Genomic DNA, 23,892 nt, shown 5'->3' on the forward strand with positions numbered 1-23,892 from the left:
TTATTTGCTGTTGGTAATCGCTGTTTCTGATGTATATATATTTAAACTTCTACATCTGTATATGAATGTCTGCATCAGTTTCTGTTTTGAAAATGAAATGCTTACATTCTGAAATTAGTTGTCTGTTATCCCCGCCGCGGTGGTCTAGTGGCTAAGGTACTCGGCTGCTGACCCGCAAGTCGCGGGTTCGATTCCCGGCTGCGGGGGCTGCATTTGCGATGGAGGCGGAAACGTTGTAGGCCCGTGTACTCACATTTAGGTGCACGTTAAAGAACCCCAGGTGGTCAAAATTTCCGCAGCCCTCCACTACGGCGTCTCTCATAATCAAATGGTGGTTTTGGGACGTTAAACCCCACAAATCAATCAATCAATCAATTAGTTGTCTGTTATGAAAATATTTCAGATATTTGAAGCCTGCTGGTTTTTAAAAGGCGTTAAAAGATTTCCATAGTTCCTAGAGCAGTTAACCTCATAAGACGGTTGTTTCACCTTCGTCCAAGTGTAAAGAGCGGTTGTAGAGCATGGTTGTAAGATTAAACAACTGCTTGGTACTTTGCAGCGGGTGAGGGTTCTGAGGCGTTTAGAACAAAAAAAAACTACCACATGTAGCTACTAACGTAACTACAGGTAACTAACAACGTGCTCGTAAACCTGAGTACGCGTGCTCTTGTGTTTTATCATCAAATTTTAATTCTATAATAGTCGAGTGGGAGGTGACCCTGTCCAGTTCTGACTCAGTGCAGCAACAGGCCCTGGTGGACCGAGCCCGAACGGCGGCAAGAGCCAATGGTCTTCCAGACTAGTAGGCCCAACCACTATAGCGACCTACTTATTACCAATAAATGTTTTCTTCTCTCTTCGAAGCACGACCGCTGTGACCAGGCATGTCTAGCAGCACAACAGCCAGCGAGGCGGGTATAAACAATGCCAGGGTTTTCGCTTGTGTGGAGGTACTATTACAATATTCTTCTGATATCTCCTTCATACTTTTGTAGATGCAATTTTGTACATGTACTTGCAGATCCCAGCGACGCGCGGGCAATCTATAATTTTTCCTCAAGCACCATTCTTCCTAAGTCGAGCGTCGGTGCCACGTATCCCAGAAGTAACATTCAACTCAGTGACAGATATATTCGGAAGAGTTCAGGCGAAGTAGTTTTCAAAAGCGTGGACACATCATCAGAAAAAAGCATCATCATGTCATTTGCACGTTTCGGGACGTTTGTTTGCAAAGATGCACAATGAACGCCTATCTCTGGTGGTAAGCATGCCTGTGTACTGACAATGTTTGCTGAATCGGTTGGAAGCACAAAGCTGCACACCACTTTTGCCACAAGCGAAACTGCCACAACCAAACAGACATTTATGACTGCTGTGTGAACATACGCTGTATATCAGCGATGAGAGAGCAGAACATGAAGCCCCACTGAGTTATGTCTGTGAAGCTGCCAGACCAATTCTTCGCCAAGGAAACCTCGTAACGCCCCAAGCTCACGCTGAAAGCCCCCTTCTCTGCAGTGGGGATCCAGGCAGGAGGCTCTATCCCTATACCAAACTTAGCCCGAAGTTTTGTGATCAGTAGAGAATATTGAAGGACTGTGTAGGGGGGGGGGCTTCAAAAAATAAACCAATAGAACTAACATAGTAAGGCTGCTTCTTATCAAAAATTCAGACTGAATAAATGCAGAAACATGATACAGGGTGCAACTCAATAGCTATCACAATTAAGCATTAGGTATCGCCAACTTCCTGTCAGGAAAGATAATGAAAATAAAATTCAGAATAGAATGCATGGTATGGTTCGTGGGGGCGTGCCAATGGAAAATTGCCTGAAATGACACTCGCTCAGGAAAAAAAAAAAACTAACAGTTTGGCATAACAAAGTTCCTCAGATCCCCTTCTTAAAGCTCTTGACATGGCTCCCAATTATTATATCTGTTAGTATATTGTGAACTTAGGTTCGCCATTTTACTCAGCGTTAAGCAGATTGTTTGGTACTGTATGCACTCACTTCAGACCTACATAATGACATATTGATTCTCCAAATTGCCTTGGCAGAACAGCAAATTCACAAGAAATATAAATGTGTAAGCATTATCAAAAGTAAAGCAGACAGGTAAAAGTAAGTATAAGTGAAAGAGCTTATTTTGGCTACACATTGCAAAAGATATATTGCACGAAACAAGCCGAAAAAAAAAAAAAACAGTGCAAAGCCATATAGGCGATGTATGGGATGCAAGAGAAGGACAACCAAAAGAGCACTTGTGCTAACATTCATATTATGAATTTAAGAGAGCTCTGTGAACAGCGACAGCAGGAAAAAAATGGTATGGTAAGTGGAGATATTAACGGGTTTGCTCTAATATTTAAAGCTTATAACTGGTGGTGGTGTTAAAAATCCTATTTGCAGCTAAGTTAATCACATGTAATTAAAACTTACATCCACAAGATCTATCAAATTGCTGCAGTGAGAAGATGCAAAAAAGTCCCATCATTCAGGTTTTGTAATGGAGCATCATGCAGGAAAATGCCGTCAGAACTTGCTCGATCATCGCTGCACGCATCGGGGTACGCACCACTGGTAAGTGGTTATGGGTAAGTGTCATGGCACTGGGACAAATAAAAAAGGAAACAAAAATCAGGTAAACAAAAGGCATGTGGGTGTTTCTGTTGAGTCCATAGAGTTTCCTAATATACACTTGAGGGAACTCTGGCGCTAGTTTCTATGGGAGCTGCAACGCACGGCGCTTCAGAGAGCATGGGAATGATGGGTAGTACACACATTTGTCTAATCTTCGTACTTCTGGACTGCTTTTGGCTTCGTGTGTGTTCATGTGGCTTGAAGCTGTTTTCTTACGAAACAAAAGTAGCAAATGTTCAGCGCTTGCGCTTCACCACCTTATTTTTTTAAACTTTCCTTTCCGAATCGGTCAGGAAGTTCAAAAGGGCTGAATCTTTCTTTCAAAACAAAACTGAAACACAGCAATAAACGAAGCCGCAAGTACGAAGACTAGGCAAATGTGTGTACTACCCATCATTCCCATGGTCGCTGAACGATCGCAGCACCAGAGTCCCCTCAAGTAATTTTAGGAAACTCTATGGTTGAGTCTTCGCGAGCACCGTCATGTTGCTTTGCCCCACTAAAAGGGACGTGAACACTTCATCACCTGCCGTCACTGTCTGGTGGAAAGATAAAATTATGGCCCTGCCCTTGGTTTTATTCAGGTAGCTAGAGGCACCCATACCAGATTGAGAAGCAGCCTTAAGTTAGCGATTATTGTTTCCACGGTAGTGTCGCCATAGCAGTATCTTGTATCTTAAGATACGTGATACAATTGAGTGTATCGCCAGTACAGATACTCGTCTCGGGAGGTGTATCTTCAATACTGTCTAGCCCTGGTTGTTACCATGTGGGGCTTGGCTGTGGTAGCCCCCCTCCCTGGAATTCCTGAGCCCCACTACCATGACGAGGCATATTTCGTGCTTATAGGGAACACAAAGGACTTGTCGAATAATTCATACCACAGGTGAGGAGGTATTCAAGGCTCTAGACAACTGACCATTATTGTGCAGATTCTTGGCTGCGGCGTGACGGGCGTGGGGGTGTGGCTGCATGTGGCGTACGGTGGCTATTCGACACTGCTGCCCACCCACCGAGTGCTCAGCGCGGACGGGCTATGCCTCACAGCGGGTGCCATCACCTTCCTCGTGGCCTTCCTTGGATGCTGTGGCGCCTGGTTCCAAAGCCGGTGCATGCTTGCCACGGTCAGTGTTGTAGCCGAACAAACTTTGTACAACAGAAGCCAGCTACTGCAGTAGACGAGACTTCTGTTTCTGTCCATGCATTTGTAGCCAATACCCGGATATGGACTGCTTTCTAGAGTAAAACTGTAGCTTCTGATTATTCTGTGCTGATTCACCTGGAACCGACAGACCATATTGCATTGCTTTCAGCTTGCTTGCAAGGATTTTTCGCTGCTGTCATTTATGCGCCTAAAGTTGGACCTGTTCAACTGTACAGAATAGATTGAATGCCGGCCTTACACACGCTCTGCATGTGAGGCTTCGTGGTGCTGTGCATTGTCTTGAAACCACCTTTGTGGGAAACCATGCTGTGTGTTTGCTGGTGTACTACTGCAGTAAAAGGTTTGTTCAAAAGGTAGTTTCATTTTGTTGCATTGTTTGTACATGTGCATTGTTGTTCAAAATGCACATTGTTTATACAAAATCTACAAAACAAACATCGTTGATCGCACTAATATTCTTGCAGCTCAAGCAAGGATCAGCCGTACCAGTTAGGGCGTTATTTCGTTGCGAACGCTTAGCGGGGTCTCGATATAGGCGCCGCTTTCAGAACAGCAGACACAGTTGGGCAAGCGAACGTACTTATTGCACGCCACCAATGCTAGCAATGAATGTGCCCCCTTCATTCCCCCCCCCCCCCCCAGGCTTACCCTACCCCAATCAAAAAAAAAAAAAAAAGCAAGATTTTTTTGAATCGTGGAAACTGTCGTCCAGTGCTCCAGGAGCTCCACGTTGGGCAGCCAATAGTGTGTGGTGTCACAGTGAGAGCCGCCGCTAGCGAAACAGACGGAGACAGGAGATGTGGTAAAACGAAACATCGTGTCCACGTATTTTCCAACTACCTTGACATTGGCGATATCGCTAGCTGAACGAAATGTGCCACTTGTCACGCCTTACACAACCTTATACAATAATGCAGTACATTCAATCACCATAACAAACACAAGGTAACACAAGGACGGCGTTGCTGATGTTCGACTCACGGTGAGTGGCCCGTGGAAAACGACTATCACGTTTTGGGGGAGACGTCTTCATGTTTGCAGCCCTAATGAAAGAAATGAAGTAATAAAATTAAAGTGCAGCGATCTCAAATGTTTTTTGTGTGGCCGCCTAGCCTCGCCGCCTGGTGTTACTGCAAGTTCTAGCCATAATGATGATGACGGTGAACTCGTGCGATCACTGCGTCACCTACCGCTCGATGGCTGTTCACACTAACTGCAACCTATCCGCCAGACACGTGTGCAACACGAGGCGCTAATGACTAGACAGTAATAGCACCCCCCCTCCTCATGTTTTACTGCGTATATTTTGTCATCAGGCCTGACGCAGTTGCAAGCGCATTACAGACTCGCTCACTGTGCAGTGCAGAATAAATTAATTGCAGAGTGATTAAGATTCAGTTTCAGTGTAGCTTAAGTGTGCATTAATCTCCCTATTGCTTCTACGTGCTTTCCAGTACTTTGTGCTGGTGATCCTCATCTTTCTGCTTGAGTTTGCTGCTGGCACACTGGGCTTCATCTACCGTCGACATGTGAGTAGTGAACGTCCTTTCTTTTCTTCTTGAGCACATGGATACTGCAGGTTAAGCTCTCGTTAGGGATAATAACAATTTAATAAAAAACGCCAGGCCTGCGCAGAAGGCACAACACAGTCAAAGCGAAAGCTAGAAGAGCAGACTTTCAGAGTTGTTGTTGTTGTTTTTGTTCTCCTATTGCTAGTGGCGCATACCCACTATTGGGGATTGGCCAAGAATCAAGTGGTTTTAAAATTTGCTGTTCAGATTTGGAATGATGGAGTTATAACAGAAAGATTACCGATAGCCTAGGAAAGTGTGGTGCTTAATGTAATGCATACAAATATTTACATAAACAAATTTATTTTTAGAATAGAGCAATAATCTGATTTTATATGTATATAATTATGTGGACATGTTAGGATAATGAAACTGGTCAATTAGTCAACCTATTAGCTTCATCAATATAGTCCCGGACGGCCGCGCCGACTGTCGCATTAGAGAAACCAGAAATGGAAGCTCCAAAAGACAGAATGAGAGGCAGAGATAAGTCCATACCAATACCACGTAAAGGTATTTCTAATAGGGTTTTTGGTAATGTGTTAAACTGCCTGCAGGTAAAAAAGAAATGGTCTATTGTTTCCAATTCATCACAGAATGCGCACAGTGGCGAAGGTGCCTGAGCAGACCTGTGTTTATAGAACTTTAGATTTGGTACCCGGCAACGCAGCCTTGTGATAGCTACTTCTTGTTGTCGAGTGTGGCAAAAGTCTCTTCGCCAAGGATATAATAAATGGCGATATTCTGTAGAGTTTGTTAGTGCTGAACCTTTAAAGACTTGCAGAAGCGTACGTCTGCAGAATCGAGCAGCAGTCACATAAGCCACATAAGGCTTATGTGACCGCATAAGTCACATAAGATGGACAGAGCGGTAGAATTGGTTCGCTGATTGATGACTTAGCTAAGGAATCGGCCATTTCATTTAGAAACAAACCTTTGTGTCCAGGCACCCAAACTAATCGTACTTTTCTCAAATGCGCAGGTACTAGTGCACGGAATGCCTTTGTTACGTGATTATCAGCACCAACAGAAATTGCCGCACAGAGAGATAGGGAATCTGTTATTATGACAGCTGATGTAATTGCTGTATCTAACTTGCGTAAGGCGAGCACTACTGCCAGAAACTCGGCCACAAAAACGGGTATGAAATCGGGTAGTCGAAGGGAATAAATCCAATTTAAAATCAGGCTGAAAATATCAACCCCTGACTTGTCGTCGTATTGCGATGCGTCTGTAGCAATAATAACGTTCGTTGTAATACGGCACAGGTGATCTTGTAGTAAACTGTCCAAAATATTATGGGGAAGTAATTTGGCATTATTAGGAAAAATGTCGTCGAATTGAATTTCTACCGGGCTGAATTATCACGACTCGGCATGATGTCGCATATACGTACGTTTAGAGGCTCCAGTAAATTTTGCACAAATATAATTTGTGGCGTGTGAAATCGCAGCCATCTAGCAGCAAAAAATGATTCCGGGGTGGAAATAAAGGCTGTTTCTGAATGTCGTAATGGTGATTCATAAATTCTTAAGAATGTCTGAACAGTCAGAAGGCGAATTCTACAAGAAAGCGGAGGGACCCTCGATTCGAGATATAACACATTGTTGGCAACTGTTTTGGGAAGGCCAAGGCATAAGTGCAAAGCTTCTCTTTCCAGAAGAAGTAGAGGCCGCAACTTGTAAGCTGGAACTCCAGAGAAAAGTACACAACCAAATTCCAAAATGGGACGAACGTACATGTGATATATCATTAATAATGTGTCTCTTCTCGTACCTATGCGGTAGTTGCTTAGCCTACGTAATATGCCAATGGCCCGCACACCTTTTCCGGCGATATATACGATATGAGGTCGGCAGTTAAGCGATGTGTGATAAATTACTCCAAGGTATTTAACAGATTCCACCTGTGGTATATCCTCATGATGGTAAGACAGAGAGATGTTCACAGGGTATTGCAACAGGAAAACAAGGAGGGCACATTTACTCGGATTAAGTAAAAAGCTGTTGCCATCGAGCCAGCTCTCCAATATATTAAGGTAAGTCTGCAGCCGTTCATATAAGGTCTTAATGTTATCTGCCATTGCAAAAAATGCGATATCGTCTGGGTAAACATAAGTTGTTATATTCTGTTTACGTGGAATGGTGCTCATTAGTAAATTAGATAGCACCGGGGAAAGCACCAAGCCTTGCGGTACTCCCCTTGTTTGGTATGGGTAGATGATGAAAACCCATCTTTAAAACAATAAAATTTCCTGTCTGCAAGAAAATTATGAACCCACGCTACTGTGTATGATGGAAAATCAAGGTATTCTAATCGATCTATCAAAATACAGTGCTCTACGGTATCATATGCTTTAGCGATGTCTAAGGTAACTAAAGCTGCATATTTTTTATGTAGCCGAGCTAATTGAAGCCGACTTCCTAAGTCAACGTGGGCATCCCAAATTGAACAACCAGCCCTTAACCCAATTTGACAGGGACTTAGAATTGACCTCATGGTAATCAGTTAATTAATTCGTATATTGATGATTCTCTCAACGAATTTCACTAAGTTTGATGTCAGTGCGATCGGCCTCATGTTACCCTATGTGTATGCATCATTTTCATTTTTTAGCAACAATACAATTTTGGCAAGTTTCCATTCTGGAGGTTTCCATGCGTTCCCTAACGAATAATTCACTAGTTCTAGCAAAAGATTAGGCGATTCCTGGAGTAAACATTTCAACATAAAGTTCGTAATCCCATCTGGTCCGGGAGCCGTTCTCGATAAGCATAATACTGTCTGACATAATTCAGCTAAAGAAACTTCTGGAAATTCATGCAAGTTTACCAGAACGGACTGAATAGCCAAAAAATTAGCAGTGAAGCGGCGTTCTAAACCTTGCGCTATGTCTTCTAGAGAGGTGTTGATTTCTTCCGGTGTCAAGACACATGACTGCAACGTTAAAGGTGCTGGCAGTACTTTTCTTGTTTAAAGATAAGCGAACAAAGCACGCTTATTTTTTTATTTAGAAAGATAATCAAAATGTCTACTGTCGTATTCTTCTTTCGCGCAGTTCACTTTACGCTTAAACACGCCAGCAAGGAATTGATAGTCCTTCCAGTTTGTTAGGCTCTGATTAAGAAGTTTTTTCCAAGCGGCTTTTCGTCTTCTATAATCGTGCGTACACTCATCGTTCCACCAACGAGAGGAGGATTGTTTATTGTATGAAATAGAAAATTTGGAATTTTTTCTAGATCCCTCCTGCATTGAACCAATCGTAGATGCAATCTCCTTAGTACTGGCATTTCCAAGCTTGGAAATGGCAGAACGGAGGCAGGCTTGAAATTTGCTATGGTTGATGTATGTGTGTTTCGGCTGATCTAAAGTTATTGTTGGACAAGTAATGTCAAAAACTACAGGAAGATGGTCGATGTTAGTTGCCGAATCCAGAACAGCCCATGACAAAACCTCGATTGCATTGGAGCAAAACGTTAAATCCAATACTGAGTTAGTTTGACCTCGGACAAATGTTACATGACCTTTATTCAGACAGGAGAGGTTGTGATCAATAGTCCGTTCCCACAGTCGCCTACCACAAGAATCTGTCCTTATACCCCAAGACAAATGATGTGAATTAAAGTCTCCTGTCAGTACAATTTCCTTTCTACATGCTACCAAAACGCTGTCAAGATAACGCGTGCTTTGTACACTGGAGGGGAAGTAACAATTTACAATTGAAAAGGGTGGTATCCGGGGAGACACAAGTCTAATGCTAATATTTCACAATCCAAGTCTAACATTCTGAAAGAAATGTTCGCCCTATGGCATAATTTACTTGATACAAGGGTCATCAAACCACCACCACGTGATGGGCGATCTAATCGAAAAAAAAACGAAAACCTGCAAGATGGAAATTTTTATCTGGTGTGGGCCAAGTTTCTTGGAGAATTATAATATCAAGATTAAGATTATTGCAAAGGTAATGTAAGTCGGTTGAGGCTGAGAATATAGAACGGCAGTTTCACTCTAGTACCCTCAACTGACCTATGGTGTTGAGCGCATTGCAGAGGCGCATGTCGCGCCCTTGTTAGCATCTTCACGCGAAATAGCTGATTCATTCCGTTTAGATTTGGACTTGAGATCGGTGAAGATAGGAGATCTGGTACGTTTATTAGTTCGTATATCGAGTTCCATATCTGTAGCAGTACTTGTGCTCGGCTGAGGCGAATGTCGGTCCAAGTGCACCTGTGTTCCTGACTGCTTAGCCTTGCCTGCAGATGCAGAAAGTTCGTCCAACACTACATTGCGTTGCTGTGTGGCATCGCTGGTAATGTCTAATACTCCAGGTTCTGTACTAGTCTGTACTGTTTGTCCACTCTGACTTGAAAGAATTTGCACCAAACAGTCGGAAAGGTTAGATATGAGTTTATCTATTGCCTTACTCACTGCCTTTTCCACAGCAGTTTCAATAGCCTGCAATAGGTTTGAGTCCGTACTGGAAGTACAGCACGCTGTTATACCAGAGTATCCAAAAGCCCTGCCTCTAACTATGTCAATGGCTTCCCTTCGAGAACAGTGGCGACGGTCAATAACTTCTAGGATTTGAACCTCCCGGGAACGAGTCGAACAGTCAGAGTTGTCGGCGCAGTGACTACCCCCACTGAGACAACACTTTTCCGCTGTAGCAGTACACTTGCTTGAAGGATGGCTCTCTCCGCAGGTGCTACAATGAACGTTAGATTTACATCCTCCCACACTGTGGCCGAATCTCCAGCAGTTCTTGCACTGAATCGGACGAGAAGCGAGGGGTTCTACTCGGAAGATCAGTGGCCATCATTTTATTTCTGACGGGCATTTTGTGCCCACAAATGTCGCGATGACAGATTCGGTTGGTACCCTCTCTTTGTCGACTAGGCGATTACTCCGGTAAATCGAAATTACGCCTGCTCCAGAGAGCCTGTCTAGGATCTCAGCTGGACTCAGCTTGGAGTCGACTCCCCGTACAAAGCCTTTGGTACATGCAAGGTGAGGCGGAATAAAAGCACTCACCGGGGTAGCAGCAAAGGAGGTGCACTTGAGAAGATCCTGCACGCAGGTCTGATCCGGCGACCTACACACGATACCTTTTCGCCCAAATGGGTGCACATCTGTGATGGTCTGGAAATGGTTTGAAGTTGTCTTAAGTTCCTTTTGAACCGCCTGAGGGTTTGTAAGTCTGATGAAGCCTCCATTTGTAGGTACCAGTTCCATAGGAATGCTGTCGATACCACTGCGGAAAAAGGAGTCTAGCGGTAATTCATTAGATGGCAGGGACTCTGACCAGGCGGATCGTGCCTGGCCAGGAGAAGTAGTCGACATGAGCACTAGAGATACGGTTAGACTCAGAAACAGATAAACTATAGAATCTGACTATAAGACAGAAAGCTAAAACCACTCAATCCTCAGTCAAGAACACCCCAGCAGGTTGAGCACGGGCAAGCTGAAGGCGAGGCGATTATCAAAGAGCTCCTTCTGGGCTCGCGCACCTATGACTTTCAGAGCCTTTTCAAAACACTCGATGATGATGATGATGATGGTCCTTGGATCATTGGCTCCTACCCACTCTGGGGGATTGGGCATGAATCAGGTGGCCATGAGTTTGAAAACACTAATTGGGTAACTACTGCAAGCACACTTGGTTGATACCCACTAGGGCAATAATAATAAACTTTTGGGTAGTAGGCCAGCATTCGCTATGCTGTTTTTCGTCATTCTTGTGAGAAGCCTGGTATCCACTAAACACTTGCAAGGAATTTCATGCCAATTGTTCATACAGTGGCTGACGATGATGAGGAATTATGGCTGAAGCGGGTATGTGCCACAGTTAATAGGGGGACAAGAAGAACCTTTTGTAACGAGTTGGAGCATTGGATGGCCGACTTGTTATGCTATTCGCATTGTGCGACGACTGCTTGTTTTTTCGCTGTTTTAAAATGTTTTATAAGTCGTAATAACGCGATTACTTTCCCGACATCAAGCTCGCCTAAGGCAAGTTTGCCAACGAGCCACAAGCATCGGCGTAGCTCAGTGGTAGAATACTGGGCTGGTACCCAGTGGACCCGGGTTTGAGCCCCACTGTGTCTTTGGTGGTATGTTTACCAACAAGTCACAAGCATCGGCGTAGCTCAGTCATAGAGTACTGTGCAGGCACCCAGTAGACCTGAGTTTCTAGCCCCACTGTGTCTTTGGTGCTAGGTTTTTTTTTTCTAATTTCGCATGATGTGGTTAAGGACACCGGCGGCGGTGGTGACGGCGGACAACTGCGCGTAACCTGAGTTGTGCACAGCTTTCGCTGTAATATGTTTGTACTCAACAAGGCTGTGCGGCCATTCATGCAGGACTGGTACGGCTTGCACCTTGCGTGCCCAGACCTGAAACTCTGAGCTGGCAGTGAAACCCACTGTTGTAGAACCTGCTCAGCTACCACCATGTTGCTACTGCAATGTTGCTAGAGCCTCTAATGTTGCCAACCTCTCTGCCTTTGCCATACTCTGAAAGCGCTGCATAACAGACTTCTGGCTAAGGTGGCGCTACTGCAAGCAATAGGCTCCACGTAGCAGATGATCAAGTGCGAGCGAACGTAGCGCATGCAGCTACTAACCGCAGAAATATTAAATTGCTTGAAAACGCAAGGACAAGGGTGTCTAGTTTTTCTATTTAGGTAATTGTGAAGGTCTAATGTAAGAACATTTGAAAGTGCATTAGATGTTGTTCCAAGTTGCGCGAGCTATAGCAGGCGCCCAGTGCTTGGCAGATGCTGCGGCTCTCGTCAAGTTCAGCGCGACAGGCTAGTGTTGCTCATTGTCTGACGTCACTTTTCAATGATGAATTGAGTAGCTTTGATGACAATTTTTTCCAGCTAATGGGGAAGACTCTAAAAGTTCTGGCATACAGAAATTACTTTGATAATGAGTGGCCACTCAAGCCTTCTTACAGCTGAGCAAGGAAAGGTCTGAACATCCGCCAGATGGCGCACTCATGCCTCCTTTCACTGTTCTTACTTAATTTATAGAAATATCTAAAATAGAAAACAGGCCACATGTTGCGGCCACATGTTGCGGCCACAAACTCGGCCACATGTTGCGACGCGCATCCAATAACAGACAGCGCCAGCGCTCTTTTACCAGAGCCTGATGTCACCACAGGCGGCTATAAGACCCAAGCTGCCCCAGCTTCGCTGAACTTCCACACCATCCCCTTCATGCCTATCACCACCTCGACTGGCCTACCTGCTTCTAATCCTGCGAAGGCCACGTCAGCTACGGAAGTCTTGGTCAATACAACCTTGGTATTTCTTGAAAGCATGCTTATAACTACTGAAAATGCTCAGCCTGCTGGGCTGACCACTACTGCCTTGCCTAGCGCTGCTTACACCAAGACCCCACATCTGGTGACCCTGAAATCGAACTAACCGCACTGCCATGGCCGAGCTAGAAGCCCTCGCTGCTCTTAGTCAACAAGTACAACTACTTAAAGAACTACTTCAGGCCCAACAACAGTCGTGCTCGGTAGACGCCCACCAAAGCTCTGTTCTAGCGAGTGCCATCTCTCCTATGGTCATGGTGCCCTGCATCCTCATACCACCAGAGTTTCCCGAATTCTGGCCAGGAAGCTCAGCTACTTGGCTCGTCAAGATGGAGTCTGCTTTCTGCCTGCGCATTATCATCTCGCTGCAGGAAAGGTATGCCATCACAGTAGACATGCTTCCTCCTTCTCTGCGATGCGTTGTGCCTCCTCCAGGACCACAGGCATACGACGGACTTCGAGGTTTCGTGCTAGCCCTACCTCAACCAGCTGTGCCACGTCAATTGCTGCCTACCATGCGAAACATTAGCATCGAACCTCGGGTTGTCACTACCCTTATGTTCACCCCGGTAGCTGATTCTACCACGTCTGCCTTGCCAACCATCGTGCTGTCTACTCTTCCCACTCGACGGCCGTTACTCCTTACAACCATTGCTGCTTCCACCACCGCTGCCTCTTCGTTGCAGTTCACCGAGACCACCATTACTCAGACTCTGGCAACCTATTCTGCCCAGACGTCTACAGTGGTTCCGACTGCTCCTCTCAAAAAGAGGATCCCACCGGTGATGACTATGGCAGGACATGCTCTTGTCCCAGTGCCACTGTCCACAGCCAAGGTTCTAGCCACGTTGCTTTCCATGACCCTGGCTCCTGCTGCGATACAGCTTGCGCAGATTCCATTCTTGGGTGTTCACTTTGTCCGTCTTCGCTGCCACTCGCAACCTTGACCTTCAGAAGAAAGTCCAGCACCCTTTGGCCACTTCTTCCACAGCTGCCACGTCGCAGCCCGCTACTTTCACGACACGCTCTGGGCGTCTGGTATGTCTCCGAGACTTCTACAAGCTCTGAGGGTTCTCCTCATCGCAGGGGGGTGATGTGGTAACAGACTGCGCACAAACCGGCGCAGCCAGCAACTGATAATGGACAGTGCCACGCGCGTCCAATAATGGATAGTGCCACCGCTTTTTCACCAGAGGCTGACGCCACCACAGGTGGCTATAAGACCCAAGCTGCCAGGCTCGCTACAATGATTGTTTCTCTAACAGTTCGAGCGCAGCATCGGGACACTTGCCCTGCTGTTGCTACCGCATTGATAAACATCGTTACGTTTTATGTTGGGATCCGTCCTTCATTGACTACTGCATCCCACAAATACATCATGGGATTTAATTAAAATACATATGCTTTGTTGCGGCCTTTAGCACCCGTGGGAGGAGATGGCCGATTGTTGCATTTCCTCTTCGCTAGAGCCGCAGTCGTCAGCGGCCCTCGCACGCTTTCAATTGCACCACAAAGGAAGGAGTTGTTTGCTTTTTTCATGCATTCGTACGTAGAACATGTGACGTGCTGACGATGTTGCCTAACTTGGACATTAAGGGGTAGGTGCCACCGTATTTGTGGCTTAAGCGTTCTTTGCTGTAAATATTTCGTATGGCTCCGAGAAGCCTTATACATGTACCAAGATTCTTTAATTATCGCTAAATAATTTAAATCACCTCATTTATGTGAACAATTTTCGGTGTCTGAGCGTTGAGTTGGGCAGTGACGTAGCAGGGTAGGTAGCTCAGTCACGTGACCTCACAAAGCTCTGGTGCACATCGTGTTGATTCATGTCTGCTCTCCCACACACATGCCACTCAAGCACCTGCAAGACAAGCATGCTGCTAGCTACAGCAGCCGCGATGCGTTGCCGGTACATTCGTGGCGAAGGCCTAGAGGTGACTCAACAGGTCTAGTGCGACGTCATTACGTCAGTGTTGGACGCGCTCGCGATGGGCCTCCATCGAGAAAATGGGTATTTAGGTATATTTCGGAAGTGAATTAATATATCTGTAAATGTTTGCTGTGTCCGACCTTTCATGTGGGGTGTCTTTGCATACAGAGAAAACCCACGAGAGGCTTGTTATAGCCTCAAAATTTGGTGGCACCACCCCTTTAAAAGGACCCCTGGCAACAAAAGTTTTGTTTGCGACTTTTTTACAGTGATTTCTAGCTTTGCGCATGGTAATGTGGAAATTGAATCATATTGTTCTAATGCATCATATAATTTATGCTAGCATCATCAATTCCAAATGATTTGGCATCTGTTGAAAACGCCCGCTTAAATACTATAAGAAACTAGTGCCCTACAACGGGGCAGTGCCTGAGATTATGCATGGTCAAACTCCCTTACTTTAATAGCAATTTAAAATATCTTATAGGCAACGCTCGTCACTAATAATCGGTCAGAAGTGCTCCCATATGGAGGACTCTCAAACAACAGAAGCATCTTGAGTTTCTAAATTTGGTGTCAGGGGTTCTTAATAGAGCTCTTAATATCCCAACTATGTTGCACCCTTCATTTTATTGTGAGAGCAATTATATGAACACTCTCAGCAGCCTTTTACAGTCACCATCATGTCCCGTACATGTATATATATAGAAATACCATGGTTCAGCCGACGCTTTATTTCAGCAAAAGCAGGATGGCGCCGACGACGAAGAGGAGTGACATGAAGACTGATTATGGTTAATTACAGATGAGAAAGATGAAATCCGATGAATTCTTGAAATTAGTGTAAAAATTTATTATACTTTACCTTCCTTATCTGTAAATAACCAACATCAGTCTTCGTGTCGTTTTTCTTCATCGTGTGAACCACACAGAGCTTCAGTGCAAAGAGCGCGTAGTATGACGGGAACCCATCGATCACTTTCTGGGTGGAAAATGTACCGCACATTGTGCTTGAACTTGATGAGCCGGAGTTGTTTCCGGAGCCTGGAATTTAAGGAAGACGAAGCACCGGCAAGCCGCCCGATGATGTCAGTACAAGAAGAATCGGCTTGCTGGTGAGTGGAAAGTACTGAAGGATGGGTGGATGAAGGCAGAAAAGAAATGTACGATATCGACGAGGCGTCCTCCATGTATCCAATTTGACAAGGGATGTGATGTGCACTGGAGATGGCAGCAAAGGGCATTATGATAAAGCATTGGCATCTTGGCGCTGTTTTCTGGTCTTGTAGATGATGCCAAAGTCATATGCTTGTAATCAGAGAATCCAGCGGCCAAGGCGCCCCAACAAATTTTTGATTGTCGGCAACCAGCTTAGGGCATGGTGGTCTGTCACAACAGTAAAATGTCGACCATGAAAATACGGACAAAATTTTTGGATAGACGAGACAGCTGCCAAGCATTCTTGTTCGGTTATCGAGCACCTCTTTTCTGCAGAGGTCAAAGTGCGGCTGCATATGCGACAACTTTCTTGCGAAATGCATGGTCGCGCTAAAGGAGTATGGTGCCAATTCTTTGTCTGCTAGCGTCAGTGTGTAGTAACGTAGGTCCCTCGTCATCGAAATAACAAAGCATCGGTAGGTATGTCAGTGCGTGCTTGAGTTCTTAAAATGCAGCTTCGCACGAATCATTTCAATCGAAGGAACCGGTACTAACAAGGAGCTTGTGGAGTACAGCAGCAATGGTGGCAAAGTTGGGAATGAAGAGGCGAAAGTATTATGCGAGTCAAAGGAAGCTGCGTAGTTCTTTGGAATAAAAGGGATGCAGAAAATTGAGTACTGCAGGATGGTGAAGAGTTGACGGGGCCAGAAAAGAAAGAAGCGTCGAGTGGTGATGTCGGTTGGCGGAAGTGGCATTTCGAACGGAGCTCCAGGAGCTGGCTTTAGATAGAGAGAGGTCGAATTCATCAGGAAGCACCTTCCACCACTTGAAATACCACGGTTCAGCGGACGCTTTAATTCAGCAACAGCAAGATGGTGTTGACGACGAAGAGGAATGACACGAAGATTAATGATGGCTATTTACAGATGAGGAAAATGAAGTCCAATGAATTCTTACAATATGTGTAAAAAAGCACAAACAAAGATAAATCGGAAAAAAAATTTTCGAAGTACCCGACCGGGGATTAAATCCAGTGACCCATTGTTCCGCACTGTGCCACCTTATACAACTCTACCTTCGGCAATTCTTGCGACGGCATAGTAATTGCGAGCTCTTTATACTCAAGATTTACTGCTGGGGGTACACAGATCTTGGAGGAGCTTCAGTGTGTATTTGTCTGGAATGCGAAACTCCTACCTTTTTTTTTGTACTTCGAAAACTGCCCTTCAGACACGTACTTGAAAGATGCCGCTCTCTGCAACTACTTGTGGTGTGGAAAAAAAAAAAAATCACAGCTTACCTACAGAGTGAATGATGATAAGTGGGGCGAAGCATTCATCAGTCCGTCCATGCTTCCGTCTGTTCGTTCTTGTTTCGGTCCACATGTGCATCCATTCGTGTGACTGTTTGTTCGTGCATCCGTGCATCCATCCGTGCGTCCATCCTTGCGTTTGTTTGTACATCTATCTGTCTGTCCGTGCACCAGTCCATGTGCCAGTCTGTTCGCCGTTTGTGCATCTGTCCGTCTGCTTGTCTGTTCGTTCATCCATCTAGTGAATACTCCAAGTACCTCTATCTCGCATATTTTCATCATATAGCCATCGTATACAAGTACCACTATCCAGCAGACATTCCAAGGACTAAACGAGAGGTGACTACCTACTACTACGACCACAACTACCACTACATACATCGGGGATGTACAAATCACGGCTTAAGGAGCTTTGCCTTAAAAAATAAAAAGAATGCTAAACACATGTTACTTCGTACGCCACCTTGTGGCAGGAAACGCAGAAGAATCGCTCTACATGCCACAGCTTAAAATTTTTAAAATTTACCTGAGAGCATAGGGTTCTGCCAAAACCTCATATGGTTCTGTATTGTCAATGACACTTGGAGTGCCCTGCTTAAAGACAAAAATGCAGAAACTGTGACAGTTATTAGTTCGCGCTTGTCTCATGCATTTTTCAAGCATCCTGCATACTTGTCCTGCGTAGTTTTCGAGCATGTTTTGTGCTTCAGTAGTGCATTGCTAGCTTTAAGGTGCTTGTCGTTTTTTGTGTGACATTTGCCTTTATTGCTTTGTCCTTGAGGAGGAACTGTGACTTTTTTAATTTGTAAGCGGAATGTTGACTCTGGGACAGCACCATAGGAAAGGTGGGGGGGGGGCGGGGGGGCTGGAGCATCTGCAACATTTCTGCGTGCCCCCTGCCTTCTTTGCCTCTCCAAGAGCAAGCATAGTCAATACACAATGCATATGTTCCTAGCCTTCACCTTCCTGCCCCTCTGAAGGTACACACTTGTCTTTGGTGCCCCCCCCCCCCCCGCCACAACAGCAAAAAAGTTCTAGTGCTGCCCCTGACCATACTGAGCTTTAGGTGTAAGGCTTCTGTCATCACCTTTCCCAACTTAACAATAAGTGCATTGATGATAAGGCTGATAGTCATGCCTCCAATTCTGAACAAGATGACTTGGGCTAGGCCTACAGCCACGTATACTTGGCATGCTTTAACATTACAGTTCGAATTATGCTCATGTATGCAGATTGGCCAGTCACTGATGGAAGAACTGAAGGTGGGCATCGAACACAAATATGACCCAGACAGTGACAATGGGCTTGCAGAGCTCTGGGACCAGATCCACACAAAGGTGAGACGACACAGCTTTTATCATGCCATTCAGAAGAAGCATTCGAGACAGAAGGCATGAAAATTAACCAAGACAGTGAAATGTATATTACTATTAATACAGTTATAAACAGTCTTTAATTTTCTGCTATTTTTATTGTTTTGCATGTGTATGATGAATATATGTATTTGATGGATAGAGATTTTTTATAACTCACTTTGACGTAATGCCTTTCACATTACAGCTACTGGCATAAAAAGTGCCAGAGATTTACGAGTCTACAACTTAAAAGTCATTGAAGCATTGATACAAAGAACATAATGTACACATTCAATAAGATTGCCTTGTGAAAAAACCTGATGTGTTGTTTGTCTGATGTTGTGGTAACCTGACCTTTTTTCTGGCTAAGGAGGTTGCATTTTTGTGAAATGTGAACAAAATTTACATCCGGGGGATGTAACAGCTCATGCCACTTATTCAAGCAGCAATAAGTGACATGAGCTGTTAATAGATAGTAAAGTGCTGCTTACATTGTCTATGTAAGCAGCACTTCACTATTTATTTTATTTTTTATTTATTGGTACCCTCAAGACTTACAAGAAGCATTGTAGAGGGGAAGGGCTAAAGTAAATCAGTAAGATACAAGAAATACATTCATACATAGAAAAGTTGTGAAAAAAACCAATATAACTCTGAATTTAATTGAATTGAATTTTATTGGTCATACTTTTTACCAGAAGTTTGTATACAGTGCGTGGTCCCATAGCCATAGGCTAGTTTGGGTCCAAAAAAGAAAGATTTTATAAAGGCACTTCGGAAAAGTGTAACTAAAAAAGTTATACAATATCAATAAAGAATTAATTAAAGTTTTTACAATCTAATGTAATAAAGAATCGGCAAAGAAACATTACTGTGCATGAAATAACTGGACTAAACCGTTACAATGCACGAGAGAACGAAAACGGAATAAACACCTACTTACATATTGAAATCAAAACAGTCATCAGACTACCGTATTTACTCGATTCTACTGCGCCCTCGATTGTAACGTGCACCTGGTTTCCACGACGAAAAAAAAAATAGTAAGACATCGATTGCAACGCGCACCCATTTTTCTCGTTGGCCCACATGATCACACCACTCGGGAAAAAGACTCCCTTCGGGAGCGTCTTCCGTTTAAATATGAGGTACGGGGGAGCTTGTGCCTATCTGACATCCAGGATTTCAAGGCGACTGTAAATAAAATGAATGTGCGTTGGGTAACTGTGGAGTGCGGTTGTTGTTCTTCTCTTCGGTGCTGAGCGCCAACCCGCGTGTTCGGGCTGGTCGGCGTCCCCGCCGGCTGCGTACGTCTCCGCCGGCCGTCTTTTTCTGCTTCGTCGGGACCAGCCAGCCCCAACACAGCAGCAACGGCAACAGCAACTAGTGGGAAAGCAGGCAACAACTGATGTTGTTGCATACAGGGAGAAGGAACAAAATAACAATGCTATACTATATGCTTGAATCTTGCTTTAACTTAGAGTCACTTAAGTAATCATAGAATACATGGTAACCTAGTAAGTACAAAAACCTTTCTTTGTTGCAGCGTGTATTCAATATATACTTAAGTCTTTATAGCTGATGCTGGGCATAGAGCAGGGATTGAATACGGCTTCATGATAGCCAGCTTTGACTTCAGCACCACACCTTTTTCATTATTGTCCTTGTGGGTCGTCCAATGAACACGCAAGTAAATAATTTGGTGCATATATCTCTGGGAAGAGATTGTGACAAAAAAATCTCAGCATATCTATGGAGTGAATGATGACAAAGCTTCGGAGGGCTCTATCGGTGTACCATGAATTCATCCGTCCATTTCTCTATCTGTCCGTCTGTCTGTTATTCACACTAACACCACCTGCTGAGTCTTTCATAAACTAGGTAATCGCGAACAGGTCACAGTAGAAGGACAAACCCATGCCTTTATGATCTTTGCCCCTAATAAACAAATATATGTGTGTGTGTATCTTCACGCGCATGCCATTTTCCATTTCTTGCTTTGAAAACAACCAGTGAAGTGAGCATGTGTGCCTGTCTGCTTGCTGTCTTTACAGTTCGAGTGTTGCGGTGTCCACAGCTATCGCGACTGGCACCGCATTTCAGCATGGCCTAACGAAGAGTGGGTGCCCCAGTCATGCTGCCTGGAAGAATTTGTCAATGGCACAGCCTGTGCCACTTCCAAGAACCCGCGTCTCATTCATGAGGGGGTCAGTGTCATATGTGCTTCTTTCTTGCCACCCACTAGAGCAGCAAATACCGTTGAACATGAGAATTAAGCTCGTCCTGCTGTGCATTTATGTAGCAGCTGTTAGCGTGTAGTTACAATTCCGAAAATTGAATGTCACAGACACTTCGTGTCCATTGGTCATTCTGGGCTTCTTGTAAGGAGCATTGGAAAAAGCAAGCAGCCTGTAGGTTACCTGAAAGATGCCTTTCAATCTGTAAGCTTTTTGAGAATACTTGAACAGTTCCGGCAAAAAAATAAACGCCAAGTTTGTGGGAAGCGCGCAGCACAGTTACAGTGAAAGTTAGAAGAGCGGCCTTTTAGAGCCTTTTCTAAACACTCTGTGGGATGCTACAAGCACACTCCTGGGTACCCACTATGCCATAAATGGCTAATCATAAATTTTGTGTAGTAGGCCAGCATTCAATATGCTATCCTTCGTCATTTTTTGGAGAAGCATATGTTATCCACTACACACTTGTTATGAATTTTGTGTACTTTTTTCATGCAGTAGCTGATAACGATGAACAAATATGCCCGAAGTGGGTATGCATCGTAGTTAATAAGTTAAAACAAGTTTTCTAATGGGTTGGACCACTGGACCACCCACTCGTTACGCAATTCACATTGTGTTACGCCTGGCTGTTCCTTTGATATTCTAAAACGCTTTATTACTCATATTAACGCGATTCTTTTCCTGACATCAAGCCTGCCTAGGGCCAGTTCAGAATCGAGTTGCAAGCACTGGCGTGGCTCAGCGGTAGAATACCGGGCTGGCACGCAGCGGACCTGGGTTTGAATCCCATTGTGTCATTAGTGATTTTTATTTACTGAGGTTTTTTTCGTTTGATATGCGGACAACTTCGGTGCCGCGCGTGACCGGTGTTCTGATCTCTTAACAGCTTTTGCTGTAAAAGGGGGGGGGGGGGGGGGTAATTTGGCAGCTAATCTAAGTACTACTGCATTCTCATGCGTATAACTCGCATTCAAGAACAGGAAAATGTGCTTTAAAAGTGGAGTTGCGGGTTATGGGATGAATTTTTTTTTTTGTAAGGTTGGGGCTGCAGGTTATATGCGAGAAAGTAGGGTAGCATGGAGGCTATGAAGGAAGCCCACTCAGGTTTCCTATCCAAGTTACAAAGCTACTAGCAATGTTTGTCTTGGTCTGGTGATCAAATTCAATGATATCTTATTTTCAGGAGATTGTAAGTTGAAAAACGATGAAGTGAAGTATATTGAGTAAGTGGGAGCACTGAAACATTTAATAACTAAAATGGATGCAGTAATTCCAAGTCATGAATGCTGTATTATTGAGCTGTATGCTGTCGGACACGGGTGCCTCTGCTTTGGTCGGAATGTCTCATGTGCACATGTGAAATATGCTCGGTGCTTAGAGATGGTGTTAGGTAGCATAGTTTTTAGCAGTGAAGGTGACCAGGCTACAATTCTCAGATTTATCTAATAAGCAGGTGGATCCTTCTGCAATAAAGATAAGATAGGCTTGCAACGTAGATATGCATCTTTATCCCAAAATATCTACACTCTGGATGTCCTGACTGGGATGTTTTGTGCAGGGCTGCTACCGCAAGCTGCACCTGTGGATCATGAAGCGGCTCTACATTGTGGGCATTGTGTGCATGAGCTTTGCCTTCGTCCAGCTGTTTGGCCTCATCTCAGCCATGCTGCTGCTCTGCACAAGTGCCGAGAAGAAGAAAAAGAAAAAATACAACTCGAGGTCAGTGCACCAGTATGTATATTGTCCAGCTAGACCTGGTCTTAGCAGTTGCCATTTGATCGAGGCAAAGAGCACAAAGTCCCTTACCGTTTTTGGGTGACTGTAAGCGTGCGCAAGCTTGCACATCGATGGCCGTGGATCTCTTTCTTACTCATTGTGCTCTTGTCGCTCTTGATTCCACTGGAGACCCGCAACACCACAAATGCTTTTTTGAAAAACTACTATGGGGTTGTGATGTAGTCGGTGGTCTGCCCAGAGGACCGGAGCCAGCCAGAGTCTCAGGGAGATGTCGAGGAGAAGAGCCTGGAGCTGTTACCGGTGATCTTTATTTACATTATTCACAGGTAGCGTGTTCCTACATGATAGGAGCAGCATTATGGAAGCTCTCGATGAAAGCTGATGGGAGCTTCTGGGAGCTTGTCGGGAGCATCTCAGCACTCGTGTTTTATGTCCTGGCCTTCCCAGGATTCCCTGCAGAGAAAAAAAGAATGGTGGCCAGGACAGTCCAATGAAATTGCCACTTTCACCTCCGCCCCCAAAAGGGGAAGGTGAAATGCTGCCTCCTTCCCAATGCAGGAAAGGGGAAGAGTCACGTCAAATTCGTTTCATGGCGAGGGAAAAAACACTGCACACCGTGCATGACACAGCACAGCACGAAGACGTTGAGTCCTACATGGAAATGAACTCTGTAGACTATTGCAATGATGGGTATGCGACGCCAGGCAGGCCACGAATTATGAAAACAGCGGCATGAAGGTGCCACGGAGTATGTGGGGATGCATCCGCAGACGGTTCCCAGACGCTGGGTCCTTTGCCCGGGGCACCTTTACGACAAAGCAAGCCGCCTCGATGGCCAACAGCTCTTCCTAACCGTCAGTCGGTCAGGTGTGTCGAAAAGCTTTACGAGGGGCACCAACGGCTATAGAGAAATTGAAGAATGACTTTCATGTTGTCGCCGCTCTTGGTGCATCTCTGGTAACGCTGACCTGGAAGAAATTAGGGTAGGCTCAGCCACAATGTCTCATGCGTACAAACGGCGCCAAGCCAGGCAGGACGATCATAACAGTTGTCACACCTAACTGTTGCCTCTGAGCCTTTCAGAACCTGTTATTCGCTTAATGCACTGTCAGTAAAACTGTAAGTGGCTCAAGCACAATCTGCAAGAAAGGAGGAGTGGTGTGGTAATATTGTACCTTATTTTGGCATTGCATGCCCATAACTTTGTGAAAGACTGTTGTTAGCGCACACATTTTTGCAGATGTTAATCGTCACCTTCTTTACTTCACGGTGCAGCCGTTAGGCACAAATGTTTAGCAAAAATAATTTAATTCATTATTTATTTTTCATTCGTTCGTGTCTACTGATTTCAGCATCCAATCTTTCAGTTGAGCTGAAATTATTAGTAGCATATTTTTGGTTCAGTATCTCATTGAAAACCTCATAAAATCAGAGTTAAGCCATAGGCAATC

General features: G+C 44.7%; 1 protein-coding gene across 3 annotated transcripts in view; it reads left to right on the forward strand.

The window, feature by feature from the left end:
• Tsp5D (Tetraspanin 5D) overlaps positions 1-23,892 on the forward strand; it is a 130,012-nt gene that overhangs the window by 88,098 nt on the left and 18,022 nt on the right. For all 3 annotated transcript variants that reach the window (XM_037422167.2, XM_075886461.1, XM_075886462.1), the window contains 5 exons: positions 3,574-3,765; positions 5,261-5,335; positions 18,342-18,446; positions 20,519-20,671; positions 22,263-22,423. In XM_037422167.2, the coding sequence (XP_037278064.1) occupies positions 3,574-3,765; positions 5,261-5,335; positions 18,342-18,446; positions 20,519-20,671; positions 22,263-22,423 (686 nt within the window). The remainder of the gene's footprint in view (positions 1-3,573; positions 3,766-5,260; positions 5,336-18,341; positions 18,447-20,518; positions 20,672-22,262; positions 22,424-23,892) is intronic.

This window comes from Rhipicephalus microplus, chromosome 2 (genome assembly GCF_043290135.1).
Source record: "Rhipicephalus microplus isolate Deutch F79 chromosome 2, USDA_Rmic, whole genome shotgun sequence".
Classification (NCBI taxonomy): Eukaryota; Metazoa; Arthropoda; class Arachnida; order Ixodida; family Ixodidae; genus Rhipicephalus; species Rhipicephalus microplus.